General features: G+C 40.5%; 1 protein-coding gene across 1 annotated transcript; it reads right to left on the bottom strand.

Annotated features, from left to right (window-relative positions):
• Positions 1-298: 298 nt before the first annotated feature.
• On the bottom strand, positions 299-11,765 carry etfa (electron transfer flavoprotein subunit alpha). The gene is made up of 12 exons (XM_030765029.1): positions 11,678-11,765; positions 10,153-10,302; positions 9,947-10,028; positions 9,688-9,770; positions 8,640-8,739; positions 7,088-7,198; positions 6,074-6,175; positions 5,713-5,781; positions 5,433-5,515; positions 3,122-3,187; positions 2,323-2,403; positions 299-855 (listed from the first exon to the last, which is right to left on the bottom strand). The coding sequence occupies exons 1-12, from the start codon at positions 11,714-11,716 to the stop codon at positions 820-822; spliced, it is 1,002 nt and encodes a 333-aa protein (XP_030620889.1). The 5' UTR covers positions 11,717-11,765; the 3' UTR covers positions 299-819.
• Positions 11,766-13,793: the final 2,028 nt, after the last annotated feature.

Genomic DNA, 13,793 nt, shown 5'->3' with positions numbered 1-13,793 from the left:
AGTGACCACAGCTGCCCCCCCCCCCCCAGCTATAATTTGAGACCCGGCCTATATTTGAGAATTTACAGTAAGTAAATAAGAATAAACACTGTAAAAAGTATGACTGAATCAAATTCTCACAAAGTGAAAAAAATGCCTATTTTGACTAAAATATCATTGGCTGGGTTATCAAGGATTAAACCCTTCTCTTGGATTTAATTCAATTTTGAAGTCCAAACCACGAAGAAATCCACAGCACATGCAAACACTCCTAACTGGTACACAAGAGTCGAAAGAAGAAACACACACGGGATTCCAGTTACTATGTCCACATTTGCTCTGGTTTTTATTGGAACTACACCAAAATAATTACATGATGTAAACTATGTAATTACACACAAAAAGATTAAAGGAGGAAATATGTATTAAGTGTAGACTAAGCACAATACATGATATATATATTTTAACAGAGTTTTCCCACTCCATTCCCACAGCCATCCCCACGCCAAGCAGTTTTAGTTTAGTACAGTACCAACAAATCTGATATAACTCAACACACAAATAGGTCATAAAGATCACTGAGCTAAAACCAAAAACCAAGTGGCCACACAGTTCGATGGTGAAGGAGTGAAAGATGCTGCATGCCAAGCATGTTTTCTTTAACTTTGTGAAATAGCTGCGTTTGTGGATGTTGCCTGTCAAAGGAATGGGTTTTGAAGTTTGTCAGGATAGCGTAAGTCTTTTGGAGAACTTCTCCACTGGCACCTACAGAGTTCTTAAGCCATGTGTGATAGAGGTCCCTGAAGAGTCACGGTTCAGCAATCGGACTGTTTTGGAAGTTCACTTGTTCAAAGCATCAGTCATCTCTGGCACAGCCTAGAGGGGAGCAGAGAGACAAATTCATTCTTTGTGCTGACACATGAAGAAAAATGGACTAAAGATCTTCTCTGGCTCTCTGTCACGGCAGCCAGCCTTCAGGGCGAGCGAGCTTTTATTAACAACCACACAAACACACCCGATTTCACTAATTAAGGTCTGGGTAATCTCTGAACGGGAGAAACGGCTGTGTTAAATTAGATCTGTAACTAAATCTTGTAGGAGTACATCGTGTGAACAGCAGCAGTTAACATTAAGCTCACGATAGCAGCACCACCGAGTATCACATCACACTCTCGCAACTCCAGAATCTTTTTTTTTTTTTTTGTGAACAAGATGAGAAAACCTCAGACCAATGCGCCTCAGCAAAGGAAACACGTAAGAAATGTGTGTGTGTGTGTGTGTGTGTGTGTGTAATGCCAGCAGATGTGAAGGGTACATTCCTGTGAATGGTCAGTTCAGCTGTAAACGTATATCATCACCTGCATATGTCCCCCACGATCACGTTTCAATCTAAGGAAGAGGAGAAAGCCAATCCATTTTAATCAGCCATCTGAGGAGTGATCACATGTAAGCCGAGCCACTCCCAGTGCCTGGCTACCGTTACAATCACTTCGACAGAGTTGACTCAAACACCTGGACCAGGTACGCAGCATCAGCCAGCCGTTAAATAAAGGATGAACGACAGCACCCGCACACGAAAATAATCGCTACTAGCCTTACACGCTTAACACGGGCACCAACCCAGGAGGCGTATGTGTGTGCGTACGGGGGTGTGTGTGTGTGTGGGTGTGTGCCAGCCAACCCTTTGGCAACCCCACAATATGTGTCACAGGAAAACTACCGAACGCAGTTAAGCATGTAAGCTTGCTGGCACGGGGGCACAGAAAATAAAGGTGAAAGCCAATACCCATTCACTCTTGTTTAGCGATCAGTTACTTTTATTCTTTAAAGGATGTGGGGGAAGGGCTTTATATGTGTGTCTGTGTGCGTCTCTCTCTCTCTCGCTCGCTCGCTCCCGTTCTCTCTCTCTGTCAGTCTGGTCTCCAGTTCTGCCTCAACTCTCTGCTGATTAATTCAAAAGCTCAATAATTCAGCAGTGGCACATTTCCATTAGGTGGAATAATGTATCGTGCAAAATTTATCAGGGAAATACTGAACCTGTTGGGTTTTTTTTTTTTTTTTGGACTGTCATTTCTGTGCCACTGTCTTGTTTAAGTGTCTGTCTATTCTGGACATTCTTTCCCCTTGGATGAACCAGGGAGTGTTTCAGAGCATTTGAGTTTTTTCGGTTAGCTGAGTTGCTCTGGACAACACGCCGTCAAAAGATTAGGATCACTCATTCATCTGAAATAATTTCCAGCTCCAGTGGGGGGGAAATATTTCTTCTTTAAAAAAAAAAAGGAAAAACGAAAGAAAATCTCTTGAAAAGGAGCTCACAGTGCACCGTTGACTTAAGCATCTTACCTTGAACAGATCAGCAACTAAACCCAAATCAGCCACCTGGAAAATGGGTGCCTCTGGGTCCTTATTGATGGCAACAATGGTCTGAAAAACACCATAATTTATTTCGGTACTGTGCTAAAACTGGACTGCATGAATGAAAGAGCAATAACGAATGACTATCATTTTCAAGTTGTTTACAAACACATGAAGAATGCAGAAATATTATCAAAAAACACTGATACTGATTTGTCTCCCATTTATTGAAGCTGTACCTTAAAACATTCAGATTCAAGTCTACTATAGATTGCATTTCACCCTCAGTCAATCTGAGGTAATGATGAAAAAGGAGACCCTGCTGCTTGTGCACTTGTGGAGAGTTTGACTTTAATTACCATTACAGTGTGTAATTAAAGGTTTTGACTGAACTGGGCCATGTGTATGTGGCAGACATGTAAAAAGCCAGGCGACTGGTGGGGAAAAGTCCTCAGATCCAGTCAGTGTAACGGACTATGAGGTACAGACACAAAGAGTACTATTCAGAGTCTTCGGAACAGGCAGAAAAGCCTGTAGATAAATTATACATGGACTTAGAAAGCCACTTCAGCTTCTTTTTAGAACAACACTCTTCTTTTGAGTGCTTGGGTCCAGCAGCATGAGAAACTGAATGTGCACAGACCCAGAAAAAGAGTACGGTTGACATGGCAACAGTGGCATTTCCTTCATCAGGTGTGTGTGAATAACTTTCGTAAGGAAAGTTATTTGAAAACTGTTCGATGAAGTATGTGTGTGTGTGTGTGTATGTGTGTGTGTGTGTGTGTACCTTGCTGTCTTTCATTCCAGCCAGATGTTGGATGGCTCCAGAGATGCCAACAGCAATATACAGTTCCTGCCAAAAACAAAGTAAAACCAGTCAGCAGATATAACAGAAATATCTTCTGAAAAATAAAAATAACAGCCCAACATAATTTGTATAAGGACAGATAAGCTACCAACTGTAATAATCATCAAATTACTTCTGCTGGCAGCCAAAAGCTTGCTTTCTTTATGACATGTCTCTACCCTGTCAAACAAATCAAAGCAACGTCACTTTTCAACATAACAAAGGAAAGAACCACTGATGGAAATTTTGCATGCCAGCATCTTCATTTAATTTCTTTCAGCGACTGCATTCAGCGCTGTCTTGGCTGGTTGAAGCCTGAGGCAACATTATGGCAGGTACAAATGTGCCACATTTTAATTAGCTTCACTCACACGTGTTATACAGGTCACAGACTGAATGAGGCCACCAGGTTGGGCTAGTGACTGTCTACAAAACGAACCTGACAAACAGACTTTAGTCAAATGGGCCTTGTGCATCACTGCCTCTGCGGATGGTGAGAGAGGGTATTAAAGAGACCTCTAACACAGAGTCTGAATGAATGGTTTTCCAATGAAATGTTAACTGACATTTTAAAAAGATGTGAGCGGCAGTAAAATATGATCATTTTAGTATTGAAAGTACTAAGGAGATTATCTAGATTAATACATGGTCCCTGACAAACTACAGTATTACACACCAGAACAATGGAGGACTGTATGGTATCACTCAAAGCTAGTCCACAACCGAGTCTACAACATCCTTTCTGCCTCCCCCCCCCCCCCACCCGTTAAAAAAGAAAAAGTGTACTGTGCACAGCCATGCCCAGACTGCCCCCCCCCCCACCCCAAATCATACGTGGTGTGTTTCGGTGCTTGGGTCAGACCGGCGGTGTAATTACTCAAGAGAGGAGAGCTCAGCCTTCCCCCCGCTCCCCCACCCCTGCCCCTAGGGAACGGCCCCCATCATGGCTCTCAGCTTAATGCACTGGCATATGAATATTTCAGTGCTGTTTAATGTGGCTGCTGCAGCCTCCAAGGAGTAGTGCATCAATTTGTGAACACACACACACACACACACACATAAGTTTGCCAGAACCTGAAAGCTAGGCCACAGATTTCTCTAAGAACACTAGCACCGTTAAGTCCACTGTTACATTTCTGCCGGGCCTAATGCCTAAATACAAATTCAGCAGATAGCAAAAAAGTCAATGAGTACAGATGTATGCCTAGTCTGGTGTTCTCCCTTCTGAAAACATGGCACTCTGGAGTTGTACTGACCGTGGGGAGGATTTGTTTGCCGCCCTGTTTTAAGTCAATCAATGTCACATTCAGTCATTCTATGGGCTGTAAACATTAGCGAAGGAGCAGAAATGATCGGAAACAAAACTACAGGGACAAATGCAAAAAATGCAGTCGTAATCAGTAAAGAGAGTATTGTGGGAATATCTCCAAGACATTCTGGAAAATCCTAACATGATAAAAGAACCCTGCCGATGGGTTATGATCTTCCCGCCTAGGCATCGTTTAAGAATGGATCTATTCTAAAAACCCAGCATCGCTGGAAATTACGTTGAGTAGGTAATGACGGATGTGAAAAAATTCACAATCACAGGAGAAAACATTTAATATTAATAACGATGTGAATTTCATATTAAAGCTCAAAGAACAGTGGCTCAAGTAAACACCTTTACTTCTCACAGACAAACGCACACACCGCAAAACAGTGTTGGATTTATCAAAGAATAATTTTATGCTGAATACAAAACCCTTGACTGTCAAAAGTGTGACAGGCTTGTCAAAACATTCAGGTGAGTCGGGTTCAAGAGGGCACGGTTCTGGCCGCACTGCCTGCTCTGAGTCCCGGGCCCCATGCATAGCGGTCTGTCCAGTAATGGTTCTGTTAAATCATTTAGGGCTCTGAATGTGTCATTAACTCCATTACTGCAGCTCCAAGCCCCTCTAATGTGTGGATAATGACAGTTGGGAGGTCCCACTTGAACCACATAATGGAAAATTAACCTTTTTAAAGGGCAGTGAGGATCCATGTCTATTAGACTAAAATCTTCCCCCAGCGTTGGCTCCGAAGCCGTGCCCATTCATCACACACTTGTGACGGGCTGACAGATCCACAGCATCGCTACTTCTGATCAAACTTAATGCGATTGATATTTCCTATTCATACAGTGGAAAGATTTGCAGCTGAAGTCATTTTTAAGTCTCTGAAAAGTCCACAACATCCCAACATTATGCCCACAGTGGAGTCTGGAACTTACGGGAGCCACGATTTTCCCGGTCTGTCCGACCTGCATATCGTTAGGAACATAGCCGGCATCCACGGCCGCTCTGGACGCACCCACTGTGAGAACATATGAAGCAGAGCAATTCAGTTCATCTTAAGAAGAGTAGGGGAATCATCGTTCATACTAAGACATAAAGAGCATGTGCCATAACATGCTGTCAAAACTGTCCATGTGAATATGGGCCTTAGATTTCACTGTGAAATCACTGTGAAAAATCATCTCCATATGTAGACACTACTGGGATTCAGTTTACCTGCAGCATTGAGCTTGTCAGCAAGGTCATACAGCAGCTTGAAGTTGTCCCCACTCTTCAGACCTCTCCCTGTGTCGACACAACCAGGACAAACACAAACAAACACAAACTGACAATGCTGAACAGGCTCTAAACAGTTACTCAGCTCAACATAACTCCTTTCATTACAACGGAGGGATTCTCTACCCAAAGCAGAACGAGCCACGCCACCTGCAGCAGTCTGAGCTTAGGATGAAGCAAAGAAACACCACCCCAAAAGATAAAACTGTGTCTGTAAAACTTGTGTCTGTTATATTTTTATGTAAGAGAAGCACCGTGTCAGAATCTGTCCATTCATAGATGTCAGTGAGGACGCTCTCACCTCCGGACACGACCACCTTGGCACTGGTGAGTTCTGGGCGATCGCTCTTGGTCAGGCTCTGGCCCACCCACTCAGACACACCAGCAGTATCAGAAGGGGAAACTGCCAGAACAAAGCAATGACGTGAAGAGAAAGACACAGGATCACACATAACTGCTGACAAAGCCCCAACACACATTCTGAACACTGCCATTTTTACAGGCTCAGTTTATCGCCAAGCAGTCTGGCAACATCTCACAGATAAGGCTAATACAAGTAACTTGTATCGGACAGTGATTTCCAACTCAGTACTTTTGGACCTCATTTTATACACTTGTTCCATTTCAAACCAACACTTCATAGAATGCAAATGAGGAACGGCAAGGGGTTGAGTATATCTACCACAGAACACTAACAGTAGTAATCAAAATCACAAGGAATGAAAAACTGGACCAAAACAACCAAACTGTGTCCAACAGAACACTGTGTGTATATACAGAGTTGTGCGTATACAGAGTTGTGCGTATACAGAGTCGTGTGTATGCAGAGTCCTGAGTATACAGAGTCCTGAGTATACAGAGTCCTGAGTATACAGAGTCGTGAGAATATACCTGAGTATACAGAGCCCTGAGTATATGGGGTCCTGAGTATACAGAGTCCTGAGTATACAGAGTCCTGAGTATACTGAGTCCTGAGTATACAGAGTCCTGAGTATACAGAGTCCTGAGTATACAGAGTCCTGAGTATACAGAGTCCTGAGTATACAGAGTCCTGAGAATATAGTCCTGAGTATACAGAGTCCTGAGTATACAGAGTCGTGTGTTTATACAGAGTCCTGAGTATACAGAGTCGTGTGTATATACAGAGTCGTGTGTTTATACAGAGTCCTGAGTATACAGAGTCCTGAGTATACAGAGTCGTGTGTTTATACAGAGTCCTGAGTATACAGAGTTGTGTGTTTATACAGAGTCCTGAGTATACAGAGTTGTGTGTTTATACAGAGTCCTGAGTATACAGAGTTGTGGTGCTAAGTACCTTCCTCTGTGGTGGCACTGCCATCCCCCACTGCAGCAGGTTCAAAGGACGTCCCTCTGACAGTGAAGATCTTAATGCTCTCATTACACTTGACTGTGCTCAGGGCATTGCCTGTGACAATACAACCACAGCATGACGGCTAGTCGTTGAGGATTTTTTTTTTTTTTGAACTGGCATTAGGGCACTATCTTTATACATTTACTCTTAGAAGTGAAATTAGACATAAGATATTTCAAATACAATAACATTAAAGCACAGGAGAAGTCCTGTAAACAAGGAGTAAAATCAGACGCACATGGAGCACAATTCAAACACGTTCTGACAAATCAGAAAAGAGTAAAACTCCTTCAAGATAAATATGAAATGTGTTTGAACAATAACCTAAAAAACCTTTATTTTTAGGGGTGATTTATTGCATTTATATTTTATATTTTACTCTTGTGAGCAAAAGAGGCTTTTGGAACACAATTACTACTGAGATGAAAGGAGGCCCTCTGCTAGAGCTTCCCATTAGAGAACAGTAATGTACAGATCACATCAAGTCCCATCCACTTAGACAGTATAAGGATTTGATATGGGATCACTGGTATGATGTGTATGTGCATGTGTTTTTGTGTGTGTATACACAGGCCAGCTACCAGAACAGGACTCGTTCAAAATAACAGTATGAGAAATATTAAAATGTTGTATTTGTAAGCAGACGTTTAGATTTATGACTAATAAGTAGGGACAAACCGATTATGAATAGATTGGTTATACAGTCGAACCTCAACTTTCGCGGGTTTAACTTTTGCGGATTTGATTATTCACGAGTTTGCCGTCAATAATTAAATTGGAATTTTTTGAGAGTTTTGCGGCCTACTGCAGACAATTGTAAACGACGTGCATAGACTACAGAATGTAAAGAAAACGAATAAAAAGTTTAGTAAGTCATAAATGCATAAAATATATGTATTACTGGTCTATTTTATAATTTACTACCATAAACATATACAAAAATGTATTATAAAAAGTTCAGTTTTGTAAAAAGTTTCAGTGCACTGAAGAACTGTGGACTATACACTCTGTTTGGGGACGCCACACTGTCTCACTTGTGTGTTTTGTCTCTTAGCGTGTGGTGTATCTTGCGTTTCTCACAACTTTTTGCATCTTTACAGTGACATAAAATATCAACTGTAATCATGGGTCCAAAGTGCAGTGCTTCTAGTGCTTCTGAAAGTGTTCCCAAGAGGCAAAAGAAAGCGACCTTATAAGAAAAGGTAGAATTATTACATATGCTTCATACAATGAAGTCAGCTGCCGCCTACATTGTTGATACCGTAATTTCAAATACTGTTGCAGTACAGTGTATTATTTTATTTTTTTGTGTGTGCTAAATATGGCCAACAGTATTAAGAGTAAAAGGTTTGGGGAGGCCTAGAGATACTCGTGGTTTGTCCATTTTCGTGGGGGCCTTGCGCCCCCAAAACCTCCGCAAATGTGGAGGGTCGACTGTATACTTCATGCAGCATAAACTCTTTCGGTATCTGTAATCTGACTGTGCTTTATTTACCAGCGTAAATGGTTCTGACAAAGGTGTCAGGGGATTTAATCTCAATGATGTCTGAAATGGGAGCCACATCCAGTTTGGCAGCCACTCTGGGCAGCAGATTCTGCAGAGACAAAAGTAGACCTCATCAGACAGACAAACACTCACATTTACAACACAGACTCACTCATGTCACATCACCCTCACTTCCCCCGAGGTTTTTATCCTCTAACTCCATGTGCCGCCATAATGATAATGACGTCCTGTTGTAATTCATTAGTTTGATATGTTTTCTTTTCTCTAAAGACATTGGTGATCTCGTGTCTTGGGGAAGCTAGTCTGACAAAGCACTTCAGAGAGTGGAAAAAAAATAACTGAAGACGAGGCAGGATGTGAGAAATATCACCTAGTGGTAATTCAAGTGTTTTATATGCCGATACAACGAAACCAAATCCACCAATTCAGAATCCATCATATAAAATACATTTAGCCAGAGAGGAAATTGAGACTAATACATCTATTTGGTCTGGAGTTGCGCTACCCAAGATATTGTTTAATGTATTACAATTCAATTTAAATACCATTAGATCTGCTGGCTGACAGTTTGTTCCCAAAATGACAAATTACCGTTCGCGTAAAAGCGGTTTTTGCTTCACTGTCTATTGTAAGACTCCTCAAACAGTTGAGAGAGTAAGCAGTCAGCTACAGGTCAAAGTGTATCATAAGACAAACATTGCCTGTTGTTTCAGTTACCTCACGCCTTGCCTAATCCAGCACCAGGACGATGTGGTTTATAATGAAATTCACTTTTCATCCTTTATTACAAACTGACAGACAGATGGAAAAAGGCTCAATTAACAGAGCCTCTTCTGAGTCACTATTAAATTTGTATCTAAAAATACTACACATGTATGTATTACATATTGTTATAAAACTGTATCAAACAGCTGATTTACCCATCTCTGATGTTGTGTACAGAAACTGAAAGGGATTAGATAAAGGAAGTAGATAGAAATGTAAATCATCATCAAAAACAGTGATTTGAAAACGCATTGGCTGAACATAGCTGTACCTTCCCAAAAGCAGATGCTCCAGCACAGATGTGTGTGAAACTGAACTGCTTCTGGGTTGCTAAAATGAGTGGGGTCAACTCCTCTGCAAAAAATAAAGATAATAATAACATTAAAAATAACACAGTTGTCTATTCTGTGTTAAATTTTTTCTCCATTCATCATGATGTCAATTTGTTTTAATTTGTCAGAATTTGCGCTGTAGTTTTAATTTGAAAAAAAAAAAAACTAACTGAATAAATTAATTAATTAATAGCACACCAGCCAGTGCTCCTTTATAGGCATCATGTTGAGCCACCAGAACCTTCTTCACACCATGAACCTTCGTGAGCTCCTCTGCAACCTGTCCAAAACAAGTATTGTCATAACCTCACCAGAAATTAAAAAATGACATAAATCTTCATATAGACAAAATTAAAAACATCTGGAACCACTGGAAAACCACTGGAACTCCATTGGACACATACCTTCACACAGTTTGTCCCAGCAACCAAACATGCCACTTCTCCTCCTAGTTTATTGGCAGCAGTTATCGCGCTGAGTGTAATGGGGGTCAATGTGTCATTGTTGTGCTCTGCTACAACCAGGGTGCTCTGGAACCGCTGGATGAGACCAGTCTATGAAGAGAAACACAGCCACTGTTGTTTTTCCCCTCAAATATGGGCAAAGTCAGCCTGTTTCAAAGGGCTTCTACCTATCCACGGAATTCATGTGATACAAAAGAACCCATATGCTGTATCTATCAAAACTCTGACCCCAAACCAGATTATGACGTGCTGATACTGGTTCAGTCTGCATCAGGACAGTTGAGAGGGAAACAGCTCAGTGGTACATAAAGGTCATTACAGAACAGCTACATAACAGAGAGAAGCGGGGGAGGGGGTCCTGAGTTCATCAATGACATTTAATACACGCATGGCGAAAATACTACAAACCTACAGCCGAGCACAGACGAAATCATTTGTTTGATATAACTGGCCCGAAGCCTCAGAACAAGCATCATTATCAGTAAAACACATCCCAGCTCGAATATGGCTCTCGAAAGTGTTTATTTTGGGAGTTTTGTAACCCACTGTTTACAGGTTGCATAACCTTGAGACGTCAGAGTTTTGTAAGCAGTCACTGTTGGATGACTTTGAGTGTATTGTGAACTTATAATAACAGTACGGAATAAAGTTTTAAGTTATGTCATTTCTTACTATCCAGGTAAACAAACGTTAATCGCGTAGTTAACGGAATGCTGTCAAATCTGCGCCCTGCAGCTAACGTTAGCATGCTATGGTTGCCATACAGTTGGCCCGTGAATAAGTACACGTTAGCTAACTTTACATGTACAAAGTGTGTGGTCGATGAAATTAACACTAACCATTCATAACTAAAATGCACAAGATAGTTCTCTTGCAACGGTACTGGATGCAATGTGTGGCTTTGGTGATAAGAATGATAACTAAAGCCAGTCTCATGCCAGTTTCTCTCTGGCTACGTAACTTTACATGAACTGCTACGGACGGTTCTGAAATGATTTAGGTTTGGATTAACTGAATCTTGTCGCTAACGATAATTTGTCAGTTTTTCATTTTCGTCCATTGTCAAAGCAACAAGTCTAAACACAGTTCAAATTAACTCTAAGTTGTTGTTGTTTTCAGCCTCTTGCTAAGCAAAACAGTTACGTACCGACACAAGCAGAATGAGGGCACTGAAATAATGCACTGATAAAATCTACCCTTTGAAGTACCCTCAACGATCTATTCAAATAATTATAATTAATACAGTCTGTTGTTTAACAAGTGGGCTACTTAACTCAGTGACTGTGTTTTTTTCTAGGGAGACAATTTCTGCATAACATTCATTCACAAATATCTATGCTATTCAACCTAGCTAACTTAGCTGGACGGTGTTTTTATTCCATCGAAATGTATTGCCTAGGCATTATCATCACAAGAGACGCAGATGTTATGAAAAATGTACAAAGCAGTAGCGATTGTTTCTTACCAACTGTCTCAGATTTGTCTTGTTAATTGCTTTGAGCATGGTTTCAGCTGTCCACTAGCCACAACACTGCGGTGTCTCAGTATAAAACGCGATGGGACTTCTCGCGATAGGACACTTTGCAGGAAAAAAAAAACCTACTACTACTTCCGTTCTCTGTTTGGGCACACGTAACTTTTTTAGCAGATTGAAGTAATGTCTCTTCCTCATCTGTGTTCACTCTCAAACGACCAACACACCCACCTACACACCAGTCTGAGCACAAGCCGTATTCTTTGAGGTTAAGTGACGGGCTATGGAAGGTGTAGTGGAAGGGGGAAGAGTTGAAAACTCGGACTCAAATTCCTGGCAAAATTCTGGCAAATTTTTTTATTCAACAAAACCTGAAGCAGGACCTATTCGTGTCTCAATAAAGTCTTTGTCATTTACCAATTTAAGATAACAGGTAAATGATTTTTTTTTTTTTGCATCTCACAAGCCCCTACTGTTGTGTGAGTGATGACCAAAAGAGTGAGAAATGTTAAGCATACAATATAGCATGTAACAAGCGTATAATAAGCATATAATAGCCTTTCTTTCTTTCTTTCTTTCTTTCTCCCTTCCTTTCTTTCTTTCTTTCTTTCTTTCTTTCTCTCTCTCTCTCTTTCTGTTTCTTTCTTCCTTCCTCTCTTTTGATGGAATTTTAAAGGTGGGTACATGCTGTTAGGTTCTCTACCTACGGAACAATTTAACCAATCAAGACACTTGGCTGACTATAGAAGCAAACGAATAAATCAACTATTGTGCAGTGCCTTATCTGAATGGATGGATGGATGGATGGATGGATGGATGGATTGATCAATATATCGATCAACCAGTCAAATGAATGAACAGATGGATGAGGGAAGGAAAAACAAATCTTAAGTTAGTATCATTACACTCGAAATGCATCATCAATATCAAGTCTGCCTTTGATGGCAAAGCATCACCGTTCGTGTTGGTAGGTTGGTAAAGCTTGTCTAGATGCCTGCAAATGCTTGTATGAATAATGCTGAAATGTACCATGTACTCAGCGCAAAATCATGTAAAAAAACGCAGTTAACCGATGCTAAAGCGAGCTCAAGAGCGAACTACAAAATGAGGATCCAGAAAATGAGTGATTAAAGAGGAAGAGGGAATTCAAACATTGCTTAACCCCCCCCCATTTTTGTCATCCAAGCGTGAGAGGAAGTTAGAAATGCCTAATCTGTATCAGTTACCGAAATCACATCAATTCACGCTGAAAGTGATCTAAAATCAGAGGGGAGAATAAGAGCACGCTCAAGGTTAACTGCCGTAGAGGTCAACTGAAAGTTACATTTCTGCTACATTGAAGATGGAGCTGAAGAATGCCATGTTTTCTGTAGAGTCATAACATGTGATGTGGATTGTCGATCAAAAGGTCCAATCATTGATAGCCGTATTTCAAAGCATATAAATTACTCTGTGATCAGTGGTAGTAAAAAAAAATGATAAGGAAAGAGAGGTCCATTTTTAAATTCCCGTCGAAGTTAACATTTGGAATTCCTTAATAAACCTATCTTGTAATCAAAGCACGTATGAATCTTGTAAACATTTTGGTTGCAATTTTTAGTATAATTTAGTAAGTAGGCTACTTCATGAATTTTCCTCATAGAATTTTACAAAGCTCTCAACGCTGAGTAAATTGTGTACAGAAAGTAGCCTAATAAGACGTGCAATTCAGCAAATATAAATACATGTAGAAGAATGATAAAGTAAATGCATGAATAAACCAAGAGAAAATAAACAAGAATAAATAGACAATATACAAAAGGCTTATGCCAATGGAAATTTTAAAGGTAACGGTACAACTAAATTAATCGAAATTTGATTTACGTGTTTACTTGATTTAATTAAGTTATTGATTGTAACATAACACGACAAGTCTTCCTAAAACATTACAACTGAACCGATATTGTTGAATCAATAACCGAAAGCTGAGACTTTTAAAATGTTTTACTTTTAAAACGGGAAATCAATTTGTAAACGAAAACATAAATGTAACGAAAATCCCTCATGACAACCAGCACAATCTTAGACTACAAAGCTTGCATGACTATAAGTGGACATATCCGAGAGC

The sequence above is a fragment of the Chanos chanos genome, chromosome 2, assembly GCF_902362185.1.
Source record: "Chanos chanos chromosome 2, fChaCha1.1, whole genome shotgun sequence".
Lineage (NCBI taxonomy): Eukaryota > Metazoa > Chordata > Actinopteri > Gonorynchiformes > Chanidae > Chanos > Chanos chanos.
Note: the sequence above shows the minus strand (reverse complement) of the source record. Positions and strands in the feature narration are given on the sequence as shown.